This window comes from Hakea prostrata, chromosome 9, assembly GCF_041222555.1.
Source record: "Hakea prostrata isolate BN-2017 chromosome 9, UWA_Hpros_2, whole genome shotgun sequence".
Classification (NCBI taxonomy): Eukaryota; Viridiplantae; Streptophyta; class Magnoliopsida; order Proteales; family Proteaceae; genus Hakea; species Hakea prostrata.
This window is the reverse complement of record NC_142608.1, coordinates 17886658-17906811: the sequence shown is the minus strand read 5'-3', so window position 1 is coordinate 17906811 and position 20154 is coordinate 17886658. Positions and strand designations below refer to the sequence as shown.

At 38.0% G+C, this 20154-nt stretch overlaps 1 protein-coding gene across 3 annotated transcripts in view; it reads left to right on the top strand.

The window, feature by feature from the left end:
* The first annotated feature begins 1299 nt into the window (after positions 1-1299).
* LOC149004895 (transcription factor tau subunit sfc1-like) overlaps positions 1300-20154 on the top strand; it is a 64730-nt gene continuing 45875 nt past the window's right edge. Inside the window, exons 1-4 of one of the 3 annotated variants that reach the window (XM_089169165.1) lie at positions 1300-1654; positions 1779-1919; positions 8160-8226; positions 8335-8673. In XM_089169165.1, coding sequence (XP_089025291.1) covers positions 8539-8673 — 135 coding nt within the window. In that variant the 5' untranslated portion in view covers positions 1300-1654; positions 1779-1919; positions 8160-8226; positions 8335-8538. The remainder of the gene's footprint in view (positions 1655-1778; positions 1920-8159; positions 8227-8334; positions 8674-20154) is intronic. The other 2 variants (XM_089169166.1, XM_089169164.1) reach the window with 2 other exon arrangements.

Below are 20154 nucleotides of genomic sequence, written 5' to 3'. Positions count from 1 at the left end.
GGTAAGAAAAATTTCAGATACAGACACCCTTAAATGAATACAAATGCTAATTCAAAAACGGATTTCGACTATCCATTTACAGGTCTACCCTTATGTTTGCTTGGTGAGTGTGGACTGGGATGTTTATTTGCCATAGCTAGAAGCAAACCTAAGTGTAAATTTATTTTACTTTTTCAGAATTATATATTTCAAATTTGCAAGATTACCCTGGATTGGGTTTTACTCTACCCTGCCGTGAGTAAAACCCTAATATATAGCTGATGAAACCCTGGGTTTCGGGGTTGTATGGTAACCATTCTGGCACACTTATTCGGTGCTATTTGCCCACTTTGGCACAGAAGTCAGCAAAAACATGTATGGTAAACCGATTCAACTTTTATGTACTGGTTCAGCAAAACTGTGCTGAACTAGGCATTTGTCACACTTTTTTCTTGTGCCAGAGAAGCTCCAAGTTGGAGTTTCTTGGGCACAGAAGCAATTATGTCAAAAATGCGGGTACAAGCTTGTCGTTGACGGTACTTAGGGTTATCGATGTAATTTGATCGATAACCCTAAAAGCAAGGAACTATATATCGTCGAAATTTGGCGAAATATTGCTGAATTTTGATGATATTGGGAGGGGGAGAAACGAAACCCCCTCCCGAAACGAGATATGCAAGATATCGCCGATTTCTCGCGATATCTCACGATATATTGAAAATTCGATATTATATTATTATTATTTTGCGATTTTTACATTATTTCTTGCATTTTTTAGACGATTTCTCTCGCAATTCTATCCCAATCTTACCAACTCTATCCCGATGATCTAAGACTCAAAAGTTAATGTACTAAATATAATTAGGAAGAGAATCTACATAGAATAATTTATAGATAAGAAAACATTTTATAGCAAAATCTTCAAAATTAATGAGCAATCTTACCAACTATATTCTAGCAATTTAGTCCTCAAAAGTCAACATGCCCCAAATGTGGTTAGGGAAGAGTATATACATGAAATAATTTATGGAAACAATTTAAATTGTGAAGGAATTTTGTAATAGAATTGTCAGTTAATCATTTCAATTATGTTTGAATGATTTAGGTTTTAGAAGGTAACATTTTAAATGTGGCTAGGCAGGAGATTTAAATAGAAATATTTATATGAAATAATTTAAATTTATCACATATTTGCATAGGATATGACATCAAATTTACATTATTGACCAAAATAGTGCCGAAATAGGGGGGAAATTTTTTGAATTGAGGGGCGATATTTAGCCACTTCGCCCGGTTCGCCGGGTAGGAACGAAAGTTCGTTCCTTGCCTAAAATCTCCTGGCGACCTCTCGTATCTCTCAACTCTCTCGACGCTCTGGTTCTCTCTCAACGGTCATCTCTCGGAGCCGATAAGTTCTCTCTCGTCTCTCTCTGCTCTCCCAACTCTCTCAACTGTCTCGTCGCTCTCTGCTCTCCCTCGTCTCTCTGCCCCTCTATCGTCTCTCTTTGGCTCTGTCTCGTCTGGCTCAAGGATCTGGGTTGCTGGACTCTCTCGAGTTTGTCTGCGTGCTTTGTATTGGAGGTTGAAGAAGAGAATCAAGTCGGGTTGGGTTTTGCGAGAAGAGGAGCCCTTGCATCTTGACTGCCCTCCTTTGTCTCTCAACAATATCGCCCTGGTATGTTTTTCTCTACTTATTTTCCCCCCTAAGATTTTATCTTCGGATTGCAGTGAAATTAGGGTTACCCATTTGAGCTCTGATGTCCGACTAATATGTGTTGATTGTGGATTCTGCTCTGTAGTTCGAGCTTTTGGCTACCGAAGAGTTTTTCTGGATTCTGCTCTCAAGGTCCCTCGTCTCGTCTCTCTCATCTCACTCAACTTGGCAAGCTCTCTGCAACTGACTCTCTTCTTCTTCTGTGGTATACTACCGCTGCCACCAGGTATCTTCTTAACTATATATATTTCTGCACAAATATAAGGCATTTTAACTTTCAGAAATTATGCTACTAAAGGCTTTACCAGCTCTTGTTAATGGCCAACCCTATGTCGTTTTCTAATCTTAAGAGCCCATATGGAACTTACATGGAACCAAATCATAACCGAAGCAGAAAGCCATGAAACAAACAAGGGAAAAAGTCTAATATCTTTTTCTGTCACAACTGTTGTGTTTCTAGAAGCTGTAGCATCTCTTTTCATTCTCTAGTCAGCAGTCTTCCTATTTTTGAAGCTAGAGAGCCCTAGCCAGTGGTTTTTTTTGTGCATTCACAATCAGCGTATTAGAAGGTCACAAAATTGTTGATGTTTCTCTGCTGAAAGTGTATTCGTGGTACTATTCTGAGATAGATTTTTCATTTCCTTTGATGGATTATTACCCTACCATCTGAATATCACAACTTGTTTTGTCTGTTGTTTGATCTTTGATCACTAAGGCTATTAAGAACAGAACTGAGGGCAAGAGAGAGAGAGGAGAGAGAAGGAGGGCAAGGTAGAGAGGGAAGGAGGTTGATTAGGATAGACGAGAGACAAGAATTTTCCATTTAACAGTTCTTAGGTCAACTATTTGTGCCACTTTTGGGTTCTCTACTATTTCTTAGCTTGCACAGTCTCCATCTTGTTAAGGCAAATGCCAAGTGTTAATGATTTGTTCTCAACTTCAACTTTCAATTCTTGTTTATTAATATTATTTCTCATGTCAGGAATTGTAACACGAAAGGGACAATCTAATGCATTTGGCTGTAAAATAAACTTGTAAATATAGTTTGATAAATTCAGAGTCTTGGAACTAAATTAATTTATTGTTTCTTTACCAATTTTCCTTTGTTTTTTTCTAAAACGAAAAACCTTGGATCTACTGGATATGTATCATTCATAATAGGTGCAGTCCAAGAGCTTCTTATATGTAAAAGCTGCAAACTAATTTAGTTTTGTTCAAAGATTTTCTTCGATAATACTGATCAAGCCAGCAGCATCAACAAACACATAAAATTTGAGAATTTTCTTTTACTGGTCAAGTTGGTTAGAATAAATCTAGTTTCATAAATCATAATGCATCATGTATATATGCACGTCTAATTCTTTACAATGTTGGTTCATCTAAGTTGGCAATTACAATACTAAATGTTGTGACTGATTTTTCAACTGCATATACATCTGGTTGACCATTTCTGTTGCTGTTGGCATATATATATAGTCTTGAGGAAATTATATTTTAGGAAGAACACTTATAATAACCATCATTAAGTTATGTTAATAAAACCCTATCAGGCTGAACTCCCCATAAACCCATCCCAATCCTTGCCTGATTTTTCAACCCAATGAGTAGGTTCTATTTTAATTGTGTATAGAGTTGGGGCAAACTGTGTCCAGCCCTACCTGACCTTGTGTTAATTAAATTCAGTTTATATCTAATTTTCTTTATTAAAATGCATTTGATATTTTTAACTGAATGTTTTTTGAATCAAGTAAAGCTTGAAGTTATGAATAACCAGTAGGTTTATCTACAATCTTAATATGACAACAAATAGAGTATTGTGGAAACCAAGGACCTGTGCAAAGAGTTGTTTTTTTTTTGGTAAACTTATGGCCAGAGTTTGAACCTATATATATCACAGATTTATTCTAACCAACTTCACCGGTGACAAATCTATTTCCATGATTGCAAGTTTTATTAACTCACCACCCCTTAGTTCTTGTAAACAGATTATACATACCTAGAAAGCCCAATTCTCAAACAGAGCAGGGGAAAAACTACTCCAAGAACTCACACAACAGGTCAAACCACTTCCAAATGTTAGAAAATGCAAAATAATAAAAAGCAGGTAAAAATGAGTGTTTATGCATTTGAATACTATGAGAAATAGGGGGTCCCACTTTCTTCCAGGCTTCCACCCTGTATATCTTGGATCATTTGGGTTTTCCTTTTCTTCCATCCTTCCTTCTCTTCTTAGATTTATAAAACTAATCCCTGAAGTTTTTATTTTTTATTTTCTTAGCATGACTTCAAATTGCAAATGAATTGGCAGCAAGAGTGAGACTCCCACTAATCACTTGAAAACATTATAATCTCACTTGATTTTATGTAAGCACCTATGTATGAATTGAACCAACATATTTACTTATTTTTAATTATTTTATATTTATCTTTTTAAATATTTTATTAAAAACATGTGCCAAGTTGGGCCAGAGAAATGTGCCCATTTGTGTCCAACCATACAAGATTATGGCAACGATTTTGTGCCAAATTTGCCCACTTCAGCACAGAAGCATAAAAAGTGGATTCTGTGTTGAAGTGGGAATTTTGGCAAAGAATGGTTGCCATACTACCCCGTACTGTGTCAATTTCTCTATCCCGGTCTCTCTAGTACATCAAACGGAGGACGATACGGAGGGGAAAGTTGCAAAAAAGAGAAGCAGAGAGAAGACAACGCGGATACCAAACGAATAGAGCTCTGTTTCCGGTTATTTTTGTTTTTGTTGCGCAACTTCTATTCTTAACTTGTTCTTGCTCTCGTCGCCTTCTTGTAAGTTTCACTTATACTTTTTCTTTGATTCAAGATTTGCAGTGGATATGAGTTGTTATGGCCAACATTATAGAAATTGATGATTGGGTTTCTTGATTTGGTACTCCCCCTACAAAGTTCTTTTTTTTCAAGTTCTTATAGATGTGGAAGATAGGTTTGCAGGAACGATTTGAAATTTGGTTGTTGTTGAATTTAGTGTGTGTGGTCAAATGATTCCCTTTGTAGATTCTTCCCTTGCCGCTTATTGGGTGTCTTTATCTGACGTTGCAGCCTGAACATAGATAGGTATTGAAAATTTGAAGTTCACAATTGGTATTTGATGGATTTTGATTGAAAAGGGTTTTGTGGGTTTGAAAGACTTCTTCTATTCCATTCTTCATACGACATTGGCTGCCTTTGTTTGCGAAGGTGGGGTGAGAAAAAAGTGGTGGGAGAAAACATGTGGATTCCATGTATAATGGGATGAGGGAGAAGGAAAAGAAATGAAGGGATTTTGTGAAAAAATATTAATTGTGGGTCTCACTTTTTGGTTTTCTACATTTTTTCACAAAGTTTCACATATTTTGTGGGGTTTTGAAAATGCATGGGATGAAAAAGTTAGCTTGCCACCTCACCGGACAAATTTTCTTAATTTAAGGAAGTTTGTATTTAACTTTCCCACTCTAAACAACCAAACAAACCACACTTTTAGGATTTAGCAGAAAAATATGCTTTTTCAAAAAATTTTCCACTCATTTTTTTTCTCACCCCACCTTAATTCCAGCAAATAAACGCAGCCTAATAGAATTATGTTGTTAGGATTTTTGTCACGTGAGGCTAGAACATTAGAGCCTAGGAGTGTCAATTTTCAACCCGAACTGTTAAAATTGGACCGCACCGGCCTGAACCAAATTTTAATGGGCCATGATTGGGCTGAGGGTCATTAGCCCGAACCACAACCCGTTAACCTTTTAGTATAATTTAAATGAAGTTAATGAACCATTGAATTTGGATCCCAATAACGCAACAAGTAATAGGTAATAACCATTACCTTACGGTTCAGTCAGTGTTTGAGTGTTTCACACGATTTTAACTTTTAACTTTCAAGTTTCAAGTTTCAAATTTCATTGATTACTATTATTTTATGTCTGAACTTTTAACCTTTTTTTTTTACTTTAACTATTTCAAAATAGAGCTTTTTTGTAATGGTGTTTTTATTTCTGTGATATTTAGAATCATGTTTTGGTAATTGTATGCCATGATGGTTGGACCATGCATTGCTGGTAGCAGATCTATTCCTTACCACAAGTAATTTCAAGCTGAGCCTTCATACAAATCCAATTTCATTGGGTGAAAAGATTGTGAGACTGGTCTACACATGACAGAAGAATCTAAATTCTTTATTCTTTGGGGGTGGGGGTGGTTTGGATCAAGCTAATGCCATCACTAGATCTACTTGGAGTCTTCTTCCTCTTTCTTTTGTAGTTTTGTGTGTGAAACTAGGACTTGGAGTTGAGGAAAAATAAAAATAAATTTCAATATTGATATTTAATTTAGTCAAAACCATTAGCCCAAACCAAATCCAAATTGTTAGTCCAATCCGCTAGTCAATTCAAACCCAAACTGCGCCAAACCGAAACTGTTATCTTTTAAATGGGCTATGTTTGGGCTTGGGGTTTTTCAGCCCGAAACCATTAAGCCCAGCCCGAAACCGCTCCAAATCGCATCGTTGACACCCCTAATAGAACCCAATCTAGGGATCTATTTTTGTAAATTTGACTTGGGTCCTAAATTTTGATTTACAACTGTTGAATCTATTAATATGCACGTGGAGAGATCATAACACTGCAATAAATAAGAATCCTTATGGCTTGATCAATGCTACATCTGATCGTTTGGTTGAATTTTGATTCATGGATATTGAAAGAGTCATTTTTAATCCTTAGGGATGGTTTAATTGGCAATTGACAGTTGGCAATTCATGGGTAGCGTTTGGTTCCACAATTCCCTGTATTCGGCTTCCATGGAATCATGATTCTAGAATAAAAAAATCGTTTGGTTTGAAAGTGGTTCAGAATCCATGTGATTCCATCAAATCAGGTAATTCTATTTTTCAAGGTAAATGGGTGATTCTGTGGAAACTTCCTCAAGAGGTGGTTTCCAAATAGAATCACCCAAATATGGGCTTGATTCTATGGAAGCACATTCGATCAAACTATCACAACCCATCAACGCGAAGAAAGAACCCTACGGAGAAGGAACCCTAGCTGCTGATTCTTTGCAACTCCTGCTAAGAGGGGAGGTAAGTGATATTTACTCTAAAAATATGATTTTGATGCCGATTTCAGGGAATTGCGGAACCAAACATAACCTAAACCCGGGGTAGGGGCTTGGCCTAATCTGATTAGATGAACGGATCGGGAAAAAATAAAAATAAAAATTCTCAGCGGAGAGGTCTTGGGTTCGACTATCGTGAACGGCAATTCATTTTCAGTATTTAAAAAGCGCCAGTACAAAAAAAAAAAAAAAAAAAAGAAAAAAGAAAAAAAAGAAAAAGGATCCTAATGTTTAAATTGTTTTTGACCTAAACCCCTATAGTAGCATTTGACTTATCGACCCCTCCTGCTGCTTACCTGATCAATAGGACTTGGGCTTTTGAACCTTAGCTTCTCCTTCTCTGGCTCCGTTACTGTGATTTCAACTCCATCGGTGATTTCAGCGGTGGGAAAGTGACTCATTGTTCATCTTCTCCGGTGAGCCCCTGCTCCGGCGTCTCCTGTTACTTTTCATTCTCCGTCTCCGTTAAGCTAATTAAAACCTTTTTTCTGTCAGTTTTTACTCAGTTGGTGTTCTCTTTCACACAAAAAGTATGCCAAGTCTGCTCTTCGGGTAGGGGCAATTTCTAGACCCAAATCCAATAAAGAACATACCATCTGCCATGAGCTTTCTGAAATAAAATTTGAACTCTTAGCGCGATAAAAAATTTCTAAATATAATAACATACATAATCTTCTGGGGCTTAATGTAGGATGCAACCCCATTTTTCCACAGGCAGAGATAATAAAAAGGAGTGAGAGAAGAAGGAAATAAAAAACAGTCACCATCTGAAAACTGAAGTTTTGGAATTAGGTCGTGGAACAAAATTTTTAGAACTAAATTTCTAGAATAGAGATAAGATCTAAGTAGCAGGGTGATTCAGGCCTCGGATATGGCCCAAAATATGGTCGAGTAGTAGTCCTTACTCCTTAGGGTACCCTTTGATCCCAAAATCGTGGCAGGATTACCCGAACCGACAAAGTATTGCTGGAATTACGACATGGGATCGCAAAAAACATGTAAACCACTTCTTTCTTCTTCAAAAAAAAAAAAGCACTTTCCAAGCCAGATCAGAATCCCTGTCTGTAATGGTTTCTCACCCTATCTTGCGGAGAAAAACTTCTTCAATACTTAATTCTTTTTATTGTAAATGTTTGATGAGATACTATTATGTATTTTTATATGCTAAATTATTATCTTATGACATGTAATTGGGTTTCTTTTTGATAAAATCATTGTCTATATGCTACTATTTTGTTCTTTTGATGGTGATTGTCTTCTTTTTTTTTTTGTGTGTGGGGGGGGGGGGGGGGGTTCAAATGGTGATTGTCTATACCTTTTTCATGGCCATCCGAACTTACTAAGTAAGCCACCACCTCTGCCACAATCTTGCGCTGGAAGCGCTGAAGGAAGTTTGCTTTCTTCAACAATAGTGAGAAATCATACCCTACTTTTGGTCACTCCATTTTGCATTGATTGATTATTTTTAGGTTTACAGAATACAACTTATTTATAGAATTTTGTCTGCAATAATTTTCAGGTTTAAGCTCCATATGATACTGTAATGCATAATTACCTCAATGGACTGCAGATTTGGTTGGAGGCAGATCATTTTAGGGCGGAGGGGAAAGTGGTAAGAGAACGGAAGAATACTGAACAAACCATAGAACCTGGTTCAAAATAAGTCTTCAATTGCATTTTAGTGTGGTAGTAGTGGCTGTAAAAGGGGAGATTTGCAAATGCGATGGGAGTAATACAAAATAACACTGTTGTTGGAGTTCTACCAGAGGCGGAGGTTTTTGCAGTTCACTATCCAGGTTATCCTACATCAACCTCACGCGCTATAGAGACACTTGGAGGTCTTGAAGGAATCAGTAAGGTATTAGTCAGTTGCTTTTCCAAATTCTTTGTATTGCTTGGCTTGTGGGTTTGCCTTTCGGTTGCTATGTGTTATAATCTTGATCAATTAATAGATTGGTTATGCTCAAGAGATTGTTTGTTAATGATGTTTTTTAAATAATTATTTATTTTCTGGAAGGGTCGCTTGAGGTATTGTTGGGTGTAGTTTTAACTTTTAAGTTCTTGAAAGTTCTGAAAGACAACTGGTTAAGTAAACAAGTACTCTCCTTTGCTGAAACCAGCCTGTCAGAATGGTGGATAATGGGTTTTTGTAGGAAAGAGGGGAAACTATGCTCTTTCTACTTCCATGTTAGGACACCTGTAAAATGAAGATGATTTTAGTTTAGAAGGGGAACCTAACCCTGTCTTTACATCACTCCCAACAAGAAAAAAATTGCTCAAAGAGGAATGATGTGTAGCTGCCTATTCAAGCCTTGGAACAAATACTTATAGGATATGTTTTCCTTACTCTTGAAGATGATACTTGTGTTTGAGTGGTTTTGGGGTTTATGGAGGACAGTATAGTATGTAAATCTGGCTGTGAAATTAAAACTAAAAGACTGTTGCGGTCATAGTTGTCATGACACCTGGGCAGATCAAGGCATTGGAGAGGGCTGAAATTCAAGGCAACACCAACTAAGTGAATAAGATGGTCACTTAGGCAACTAAGGGACCCAGGTAGATCAAAGCACTTGGATGCCTAGGCGAGGCCTTGACAACTATGATGCAGATGGAATAGTCGAGTACTGATAATCTATTAATAGTTCAATGGAACCTTAGTTCAAATTAGTTCAATTTCAGTTAGCATGTAATTAGCACATGACTAAAGAATGTAATTACGTTTTAATTTTGAGCCTATTTTAGTTTGCTAAAATAAAGAAGATGTTCAAAGCTGTAATAACTGTCGAGCGTAAAACTGATGAATCATGCTATTAAATTATGGGATAGAGTAATTGAAACCCGTTTAAGACAAGAAACAACTATTACGGAGAACTAATTTGGTTTATGCCGGGAAGGTCTACAATGGAAGCTATTTATCTTATTATGAGATTTATGGAAATGTATAGAGAGTGTAAGAAAGGTGTTGATATGTTTTATATTGACCTCGAAAAAGCTCATGATAGAGTCCTTAGAGGAATCCTGACTTGTGTTTGAAGTACATGGCAGGAGCTTATTTATATAGAAACTACTAAATACAAAACAAACAAAATCTTCCCAGTGTGGGAATCTTACAAGAAAAAATAAAATCATAGTGAAATAAGGAAATAACAAAAAAGGATAGTACTAACTAAATATACCTAGGTCTTTCAACACTCTCTCTCAAGTTGGAGCATAGATATTTACCATGCCCAAATTGCCAATGATACTACTAAACACTTTCGTAGTTAAGTTTTTTGTAAGCACTTCAGCCCGCTGTTTGTCTAAAGTAATAAAAGTGATACGAGTCAACCTAGCCTCAATCTTCTCTTTGATGAAAGTCTTTCAATCTTCACGTGCTTGGTTTTGTCATGTTGTATTGGATTGTGAGCTATGTTGATTACTGATTTACTATCTGAGTATAACTGTATGAGAACCTTTGAATTTGACCCAATCTCTTGAATCAGCCCTCTTAGCCATAGTACCTCACAAATGCCCTAAACTCGGCTTGGGCACTGGACCTCGCAACTATAGCTTGTTTCTTGCTTCACCAAGTCATCAAATTACCTCCCACATACACATACACACAATACCCAGAGTAGACCTCCTATCATCTGGACAACTTGCCCAGTCTGCTTCTGTACATGCCTTAATCTTTCAAGTGTCTATGAGCTGAAATCAAAATCCCTTTTCTTAGAGTGGCCTTCAAGTACACCTCATATACGATACACTGCATCTAAATGTGAGGAGTAGGGATCATGCATATATTGGCTCATAAGACTAACTGCAAACGTGATGTCTGGCTTGGTATGAGACAGATAGGTCAACTTTCCCACCAACTTCTGATACCTCCTCTTGTCAACTGATTCTCCCTCTTTGGCCTTCAAGTGTAGGTAGGCTCAATAGGAGTCTCAACAGGCATACACTGAGCATCCCATTTTCCTTGAGAAGATCCAGAGTATGCTTCCTTTGAGAGAGAGATACACAACTAGAGGAATATGCCAACTCCACCCCTAGGAAATATCTGAGCTTTCTAATATCTTTGATCTCAAATTTAGTTCCCAAAAAGGTCTTCAATGAAGTCTCATACTCGCTACTGCTTGTGATCACAATATCATCTACATATACTAGAAGTAGAGTAGTGTGGGAGCCATCTCTCCTGATGAACAAAGTGTGGCCTGCATTGTTTTGCTTATAGCCATTAGAGATCATGGCCTCATGAAGCCTTCCAAACCACGCTCTTGGAGATTGCTTCAGCCTATACAACGCCTTCTTCAAGTTGCACACTTGCCCATGAGTCTTGGCAGTAGAATACCCAGGTGACACATTTATGTATGCCTCCTCTTCGAGCGTTCCATGCGGAAAAGCATTCTTCATATCTAATTGTTGTAGACTCTCCACCCTTTATTCACAACACATAAAAGAATTGTCCGAAATGTGTTTATCTTGGCAACAGTGGTAAATGTCTCTTGATAGTCAATGCCATAGGTCTAAGTAAAGCCTTTGGCCACCAATCCTGCCTTGTACCTCTTTATAGTCCCATTTGCTTTGTGCTTGTGTAAAGCCTTTAGCCACCAATCTTGCATTGTACCTCTCAATTGTCCCATCTGCTTTGTGTTTGATCATGGACACCCATTTGCACCCAATAGTTCGCTTTCTTGCAGGCAAAGTTACCAATTCCCTAGTTTTGTTTTTCTCTAAAGCTAGCATTTCCGCATTCGTAGCTTCCTTCCAATTTGAGTAAGATAATGCTTCTAGCCAAGTGTTAGGAATAGAAGTAGAGGACAAGGAGGAAATGAAACTATGAAATTCTAGGCATAAGGACTGATATGAGATATAATTGGAAATAGGATGTTTGGTGCAAGTTTGCGGTTGTTTTCCCAATGCAATTAGTAAGTCCAAAGTAGCATCAAAAGAAGGGCAAGAGATAGATTCACCTGGAGGAATGGATTCTTCAGGACTAGGAACCGAAGCTTCCAATTGGCTCGGTTCAGAAGGGGTCACTTGCTGCTTTCTTTGGTAGGTCTTCAGAGGTTTAGGTTCCCATACACATCATCCAGTAGCTGTTCCTATCTGGTTACTCCATTTTAGAAAAGAGGATCATTTGCAGGAATCTCAGGAGAGATATCAAAAGGAGGTATCAATGCCAAAACCTCTTCACTAAGACTCTCCCCTTGAAGTGGTGTAGGCTGAAAAAAAGGAACCTGTTCGTAGAACACAACATCCATAGAGATAAAGGAACGACGAGAACCAAGATGCTTACACTTACACCCCTTCTATGTAGGAGGATAACCTAAGGATTAAGGAAATGCATTGTAACCCACGAGGATCCAACTTACCATGAACATGGTGGTTTCGAATTGAGGCAACACAACCAAAAACCTTAGGTGGTACTGTAAAGGATGCTGTCCCTAAAAGAACCTTAAGGGGGTAGCGCTGGTCTAAGACTTGGGAAGACATTCGGTTAATCAAATACACTGCAGTAAGAACCGTATCACCCTAAAACTGAGGAGGCACATGCATAGCAGACATAAGGGAACATGCTACCTCAACTAGATGTCAATTTTTGCGTTTGGCAATCCATTTTGAGGTGGAGGTGGACGCAATTGGTCTGGCGTATGATGCCATGGTCAGATAGGAAGAAAGAAATGCGCCACTTAAGTACTTAGTCCTGTTATCTGTACGAAGGATTTTGACTACAACCTTAAACAGGGTCCTAACCATATTATGAAAATTTTGGGCACATGATGAAACATCACTCTTTTGGTGAGTAAGTAAACCCATGTGCTCCTAGTGCAACAATCAATAAAGTTAACAAACCATCTATGCATAGACAAAGACATGGTCTGAGAAGGACCCCATGCATCAAAATGAATAAGTGAAAAAGGAACATGACTATGATGGTCTGAAATAAGGTAAACATGTCTAGTTTGTTGAGTTAAAATACAAGCCTCACTATGAAAGTCATTCAAGTTACACCTTTTAACTAAATCATGAAACAACTTAGACAAAATGGGTAAAGGAATGTGGCCAAGACAATTATGCCACTGCAATAAGGTAAAAACTAAAAGTGTAGGAGAAATGGAATTAGAGGCCGCAGAAAGAGCTAGTGGCAACCCGTCCATTAAGTAGAGTCCCCCTTTCTATTACTACTGCCAATTGTACGCCTTATTTCCAGGTCCTCGAACACACAATGAGAAGGAAAAAAATGTTATTTTGCATTTCATATCATAAGTAAGGCTACTAATAGATATAAGGTTAGCTAAAAACTTAAAAACATGCAAAATAGAAGATAGGGTAAGAGAGGGTGAACATATAATGGATTCTTGCCCAGAAAGAGGAGAAAGTGACATGAGAAAGTGACCTATTAACCATTCGAACAAATTGATTCAAAGGAGCAAAAGTATAAGTATGAAACAAGGAAGATGAACCAATCATATGGTCGGTTGCCCCAAAGTCAATTATCCAGTATGGATAAGTCAAATTGAGAATGTGACAACCAAAAATACCTATGGAGGATTGTGGATTTGTAGAGGGAACAACGACAGAAGCTACGCTTGCATTGGAAGTTGGGTTGAAGAAGACACATCAAGTTTGGACATTAATTGGCGAAGGTGCTGGATCTTGTTAGAGGAAAAAGGTATTGGAGTATTGGAAGTTGGGTTGAACTTGTTTGATTTGTAGATGCTTGATTGCTGTCCCTATTTCCACTTCTATCTCCTCCCTAAGAATTTGTTGGACGTCCATGCAACTTCCAACACTTGTCCTTTGTATGGCGCTTTTTTCCATAATACTCGCACTTCACTGGAGGGCTAGAACTAGACTTATTATTGCTAGGACTTGCCACTAATGCAAATCGATCAGATGTCTGAGTGTGTACTATAGCTCTCCTCTGATTGACCTCAGTATCAACCAATGAACAAATTTTGACCTTGCAAAAGGTTGAAATTTTTATGTTTAGGTCGAAACTAGATGCTTTTTTTTGAAAATTGTAACTTCAATTTCAGACCTCAATGGACTCAAAATGATCTATGATTCTTGCATACTACCTATTTCAAGCATAATAAACACTACTAGTTTACCAAAAAAACTATTGAAAATGTAACATCCAAGTATATACTACATATGAGAAGAAGCGAGAATGTTACCAAATACCAATTACAAGTCTACTCTATTCGATGTCACCCTCTTCTATCTGCACCCCATACAAATGACAATACAAGTTCTATGATGTTTGCTCCATATAGTGGTCGATGTAGTCAGCAACTGCAACTTTGTATGTGGCTTCATCCACATGCCTAAGATTTCCTGATGGTGGAAAGTTGTGAATCTCGGAATAAGGAATTGGCTCAACTGCATATGGAAAGGTTGGTGGTGACTGTGGTATAGAGTGAAAGATCTACTCAACAAATGAAGGAGCACCCTAGTTGTCAGCATAAGGTCCATTTTGACAATAAGGTTCTAGTGGTTGACTCCGATAGGTGACAGTGGGAGGGACACCATAAGCTCCATAAGCTCTATAACCATAAGGCTCCACTAGTGACTAATCCTGAGTCTGATACCTAGGAGGGACACCATATGGTCTATAACCATAAGCTCCATAAGTGGACCCAGTAGAACCAATACTCTCCACAACAATATCATATCAGGGCTCTGCAGGCCTATGCCATCCGGATTCTCTGGAGGTAGAGTCTCTATAATCATCAATGCTCATCGATCTCATAGATTCCACCAAGCTCTCGGCATCATCCGGACGGTAGGACTCGTATGATGGCATGTCCTCTGTGTTATAGCCGTGCTGTCTCCCCTTCCCCTTCCTTGAATATGTAGAGGAAACATTTTGGCCTCGAGATGCAGCTCTAGTATGGTCTGAATCCTATGTTGTGTGGGTAAACTGACTCTCCCCTGTGAATCTTGGGGGTCGTCCTCCCCTCCTTGACTCTCACGTACTGCTGGTGGTCGTGGTGGTGATGGTGGTCTGTCCCTAGTATCAGTTGAATCCTGATCACGAGGTCCAACACCCTCCTCATCCCCTCCGTCATTATCATCATCGTCATCATCATCATCACCATTGTTGTCATCGTCGGAGGCTTGAGTCACATCATCCTCAGTGTCGGACAGGACAATCAAATCCTCACTCTGGGTGGGTGCACTAGGGTGTGGCACAAAGGGACGGGCGGACGCTGCATGTGCAGTCCCCTCCTGGGCCATGGAGTCCTCCACATCAGCCCCCATCTCCTTTGCAATCTATCTACTGGGACGACCTCCCTCTTCATCCAGCAATGGCTCTTTAGTGTCCCTGATCCAATCAACTACTGGGTTATCATCATCACCTGTCTCAAATATGTCGGCCAATTTGATATTGTTACTCTCTCTGTCCATCTTGTGTCTAACATGATCCCCCCACAGTCTCATATTATAGTGTATGTAGACAAGGTCCTCTAGATGCTTCACACCCAATTGGTTGTGCCTTTTTGAGCGAATGAGTCTAAAGGTGCTCCAATTTCACTCACAACCAATGGTAGAACATGTCTGAGAGAACACTTTGCTTGCAATCGCACTCAAGTGGGGTGAGTCATGTCCAAATTGCAACCACCACTCAGTTGCAACAAACATAGACTCTTTAAGTCATTTCAATACTTAAATAACTAAATTAAAGATAGAATATAATAATTAAATATATAATGAAATAAATGAATGAACTTACTCCCACGGGCAGATTCCCGTCCCAATACGGCCACGGAACGATTGAAGCTCCCAGTGGCATTCCTAAATGCCTTTATCTAATATATAAAAAGAAAAAACAATAACTAGTTACTAGGTTAATGACTTAGTATAAAACTATGAATTGTGAATATCAAATGATTCAAATCACTGTCTCACCTCCATAAGGATGATTGCTTGTTTAGATGGATCCAGTTCCAACTTCTCCACTACAGTTTGGACGACATCCATCAAATCTTGCCTCATCCCAAGATTGTCCTTGTAATGGTACTTGGGATTTAAATAGTATGCTGTGTAAGAAAAAGTATGTCATAAAAGGGAATAGTTAATGCTTATTAGTGTGACAACATAATGAAAATTTAATTGAATACTAGACTTAGCAACTCACCAGCCTTATGCAGTGAATGTTGCAACATAGACTACCATCTAACTTGGATGATTTTGAGGACTTTCTTGTTGCCGTGTGGGTGGACCTGAGCAACTTGCTGCTTCATCCTCTCTATTGCAGCAAATATGTGTTATAGAGTAGGTCTTTTCTGTTGATCTACCATTCTCAACACATGCACCATAGGCTCAAGCATGTTCACCACTATCATCACATTATGCCAAAAAGTCTCATCGAGTATGGTCAACTGTGCTCTCCTTCATCCCACGGATGAAGAATCCTCCCAGCTAAGTGACTGTTCTGATGCAAACATGCTCCTAAGGCTAGTCTTCTTACTCTTAAAGCTTTGCAGTGCTATCCAATTATTAGCAAATCTGGTTATGCCTGGCCTCACTAAGTCATCTTGACACTTGTCCCTCATCATCTTTAATGCATATGTGTGGTTATAGATGAAGGTGCTAACTTGTCGGGCTTGCTCTACAGTCTTCTTCACAAGCTTGACCTTTCCGATGTCCTTCAGCATTAAGTCAATGTAGTGAGCAGCACATGGAGTCCAAAAGAGCTTATATCTGTCCATCCATCAAGGCATCAATGCAAAGTCATAAAGTGTACATGTAATGTAAATATGTGTATTTAAAAATGAAAATTAGTACTATATGTTTTGATACCTGGAGTTCCCCTGCATCTTTAACCTAGCTTTCTTGTAGTTTGAACCATTATCAGTCACAATTTGGATCACATTTTCCACTCCAATCTCCTTCACCACTTGCTTTAATAATTTATAAATATATTTTGCATCCTTCTTATCACCGGATGCATCTACTGACTTGAGGAACATTGTCCTCCCATCATAATTCAACATGAAATTGATGATGGATTGTTTAGTGGGATCAGTCCAACCATCAACCATCACAGTCACTCCATAATGAGCCCACATGGGCTTTAATCCATTAATATACTCATTTAAGTCCTCCTTATGCTTAGGCAAATAGACATTATATATCTCAGATGGAGTGGGTCCTTGTACACCATGCCCATCTCCTCAATCATATCTCTATAGCAGGGCCCTTGGGTTGTATGTGCTGGAATACTATGGTAATAAGCCCATTTGGAGAAAGCCATCCCCACTTTTTCCTTCACACTCCCCCATAAGTGCTTCAACTTTCTCTGCTTTTGCTCATGCCTCCTAAATAGGGTCGGATCATTGTGAAGAATCTCCGGATCCAGATCTGTAGGATGTACTAATGAAGCTCAATTCCTTGTAGGGGCCCTTGGGATAGGAACCTCCTGCCTCACACTCTAACTCCTCATAGGGACTTGGGAGATGCCTGTGCTTCCCATACCTACTGGCTTTCTAGAGGACCCACAACCTAGAGACCTCTGTTGCCTCCTCATGTCATCAACCCTCTGTTACTCCCGACTCATCATCATCACCCTCTAGATCTGTTTAGCCTCTGGGTCAGGGTCACACCCATACTCCTGGCTCATCTAGACCATAATCTTTGGGATCTGAATGGTCATCTAATGCATCCTCGAACTCCTCCCTATGTGTTCTCTTCTCTTTCCTCTTTTGCTTTCTCCCACTAATATATGAAGCCATTGCTTTCTTGACCTCTGTGGGCACCTTTTGGTACCTTACTACATCCCTGTTTCTACCAACTAGATGCACCTTTAGTCTAGTGGCCCTACCTCCTATTTGTTTCTTATAGTAATTACACTCGCTCTTCCTCCTATCAGCTGTCAGTTGCCTTCCGTGTTGCCAAGCTATGTATGACATTTTTGAAAGAGAATGCCTGATACAAGAAATACTAAATATCTTGAAAAGCTCCACAATATACTCCAAAAATTACATACATGCTTCTAATCATAACCTCCTATTTTTAAATATTAAAAAAATATAAGTATTTTTTAAAATCTAAATAATTTAAAAATGGGATAATTAACTGTTGCCCCCTTCCTTATAACGGTGTTAAGTTGCCGTTAAGTTTGAATATTTAATGTCTAATTTGCCCTTCATTAAAATTAAGAAACTAAAAGACGATTCTATCCTATTTATGAAACCAGATTAAATGTCAATTTTACCCTAAACTTCATTTATTTTGAATTAATGAAATGGACAAAATTCAAATCCGATTTGGTTTCCCACCTTCACGAAACTTCATCTATTTTGAATTAAAGAAATGAACAAAATTCAGATCCGATTTGGTTTCCCACCTTCACTAAACTTCATTTATTTTGAATTTTTTTTAGGTGATATTCAGTTTCCAATTTGAGTTGAATTCGATTTCCCTTCCTCTTCAGTTTCTATTTGAGTTTTATTCAATCATTCTTTCTTTATTTGGTATTTTTTGTTTTTTATTTTTATTTATTTTTATTAAAGAATAAAACGGATTATAGTTTTTTTTCCCACAGTTAATTAAGGGTACTACTGTAACTTGACAAAAAGGTAAATAAATAAAGAGATAAGTATAAGGGTATTTTGGGGTTTTTAAGAAAATATAAAGATGCCACATCATCAGTTAACTAACGGAACTTAACGGTAGGGGGGCAATAGTAATTATAGACAAAGTTGAAGGTTGGATTAGTAATTTTGAAAAGTACAGGGGATACAATAGTAATAAAATCAAAGTACAGGGGGCCAATAGTAATTATCCCTTTAAAAATATATAAAATACACACTAATTATCTTAAAAAGCTCCACAACATGTTCCAAAAATTGCATACATGCTTCCACTAATACTCTCTTATTTTTAAATTTAAAACATAAATTAATTAGTTTTTCTTAACATTGTATCGTTTCGGGTCGATACCATATCGGTCGAAATATCGTATTGTATCGACCGGAAAACAATATGATATGGTACACTTTCTATTCCTATCATTGTATTTTGTTTCGTTTTAGAAAAGTGTAGACATTTCGACCGAAATTTTGATAATTTTGCTCAAATTTTTTTCCATGGTATCAACTATAGCATAGGCTTGCTTTTAGGGAAGGAAAAGGCTCTTAGGAAAGAATATGTGCTCAAATCTAATCATACTCAATAGTCAATATTCAGCTCTGCTTCCAATCAACTCTATTTGAGGCCATAATTTATTATTCCTTATCAGGGACCTGATACACTCTAATTTATTAGGCTACTACTTATTATTACAGTTATATTTCAATTGAGTTTTCTATTTTGGCTACAACTAGGAATGCAATTGTAAGGCCATAAATAAAGGTCCTAATCATGTTACAATTCACAGGTTCAGATTACTAAAATTCAGTTTTTTAAGCTCAGGCTTTTGTATGCTTTGCTGTTCTATCTGTAAATGGTAATAGTATTCTCATCATTGATAAGGAACTTCCAAGTGCGTGAGATTAGGGTCTCTTGTGAAGTCTAGGAGGGATTCATCTACTGCTGTGGGTTCGGCCTTCACTCAGGTCATTTTTACATATCCTCCACAGTTTCAAAACAAGGCTCCTACCTCAATTTAAGTGGCAGCCAGTGTACCCTATCCCCCTTCACTCTCGCCTTTTTCTACTTTTTATTTTGAATTTTCGCCTTCCTAATATCCTAAAAACAAGACCCTGTATCTTCTAATTTGGCCATCCAAACCCAACTAAACTTGGAGGACCATATCTACTTACCATTCACGTTTCAGCTCATTCTGATCGGCCTTACCCAAGAAACAGCAAGCCATAATTCCAAACCCTAATTTGAATTTCAAACTAAGGAAGATTTTGTTAAGATCTTGGATAATTAGCCCTCATTCATTTGAGGCTACATCAAGGTGACTTGATTGATTATTTATTTTTTATTTTTTGATTGAGTTTGGTCAATTGCACAATTTTACTGAGTACTTTTGGTCCATATGGATTATGGGAACTTTTCAACATAGATTACCAAATAGACCATCCTAATTGCAATGGCACTGGTCTAGAAACCTAAGTGTTGCTACACTTCAAACTCTTGGTTCCATTTGAAGCTTTGTAGAGTGCTTGGCACTTACAGCAGTTTGGCTTCTTGTCACTTGAACTTGTTAAATGATCTCCAAATAAGTTGAGTATTGTACACGCAGGTCCTCTTAGTAGACCACAAACTAAGGTTGGGTCCCTTTAGTGCAATGAATTACGTTTGGGTCCCATAGTAGCTGAATTTTGGATTATCTAAGTGCGTGGTTGAGAAAGGTTATGCTTATATTTTATAGCAAAGCATGCCTACATATGAACAT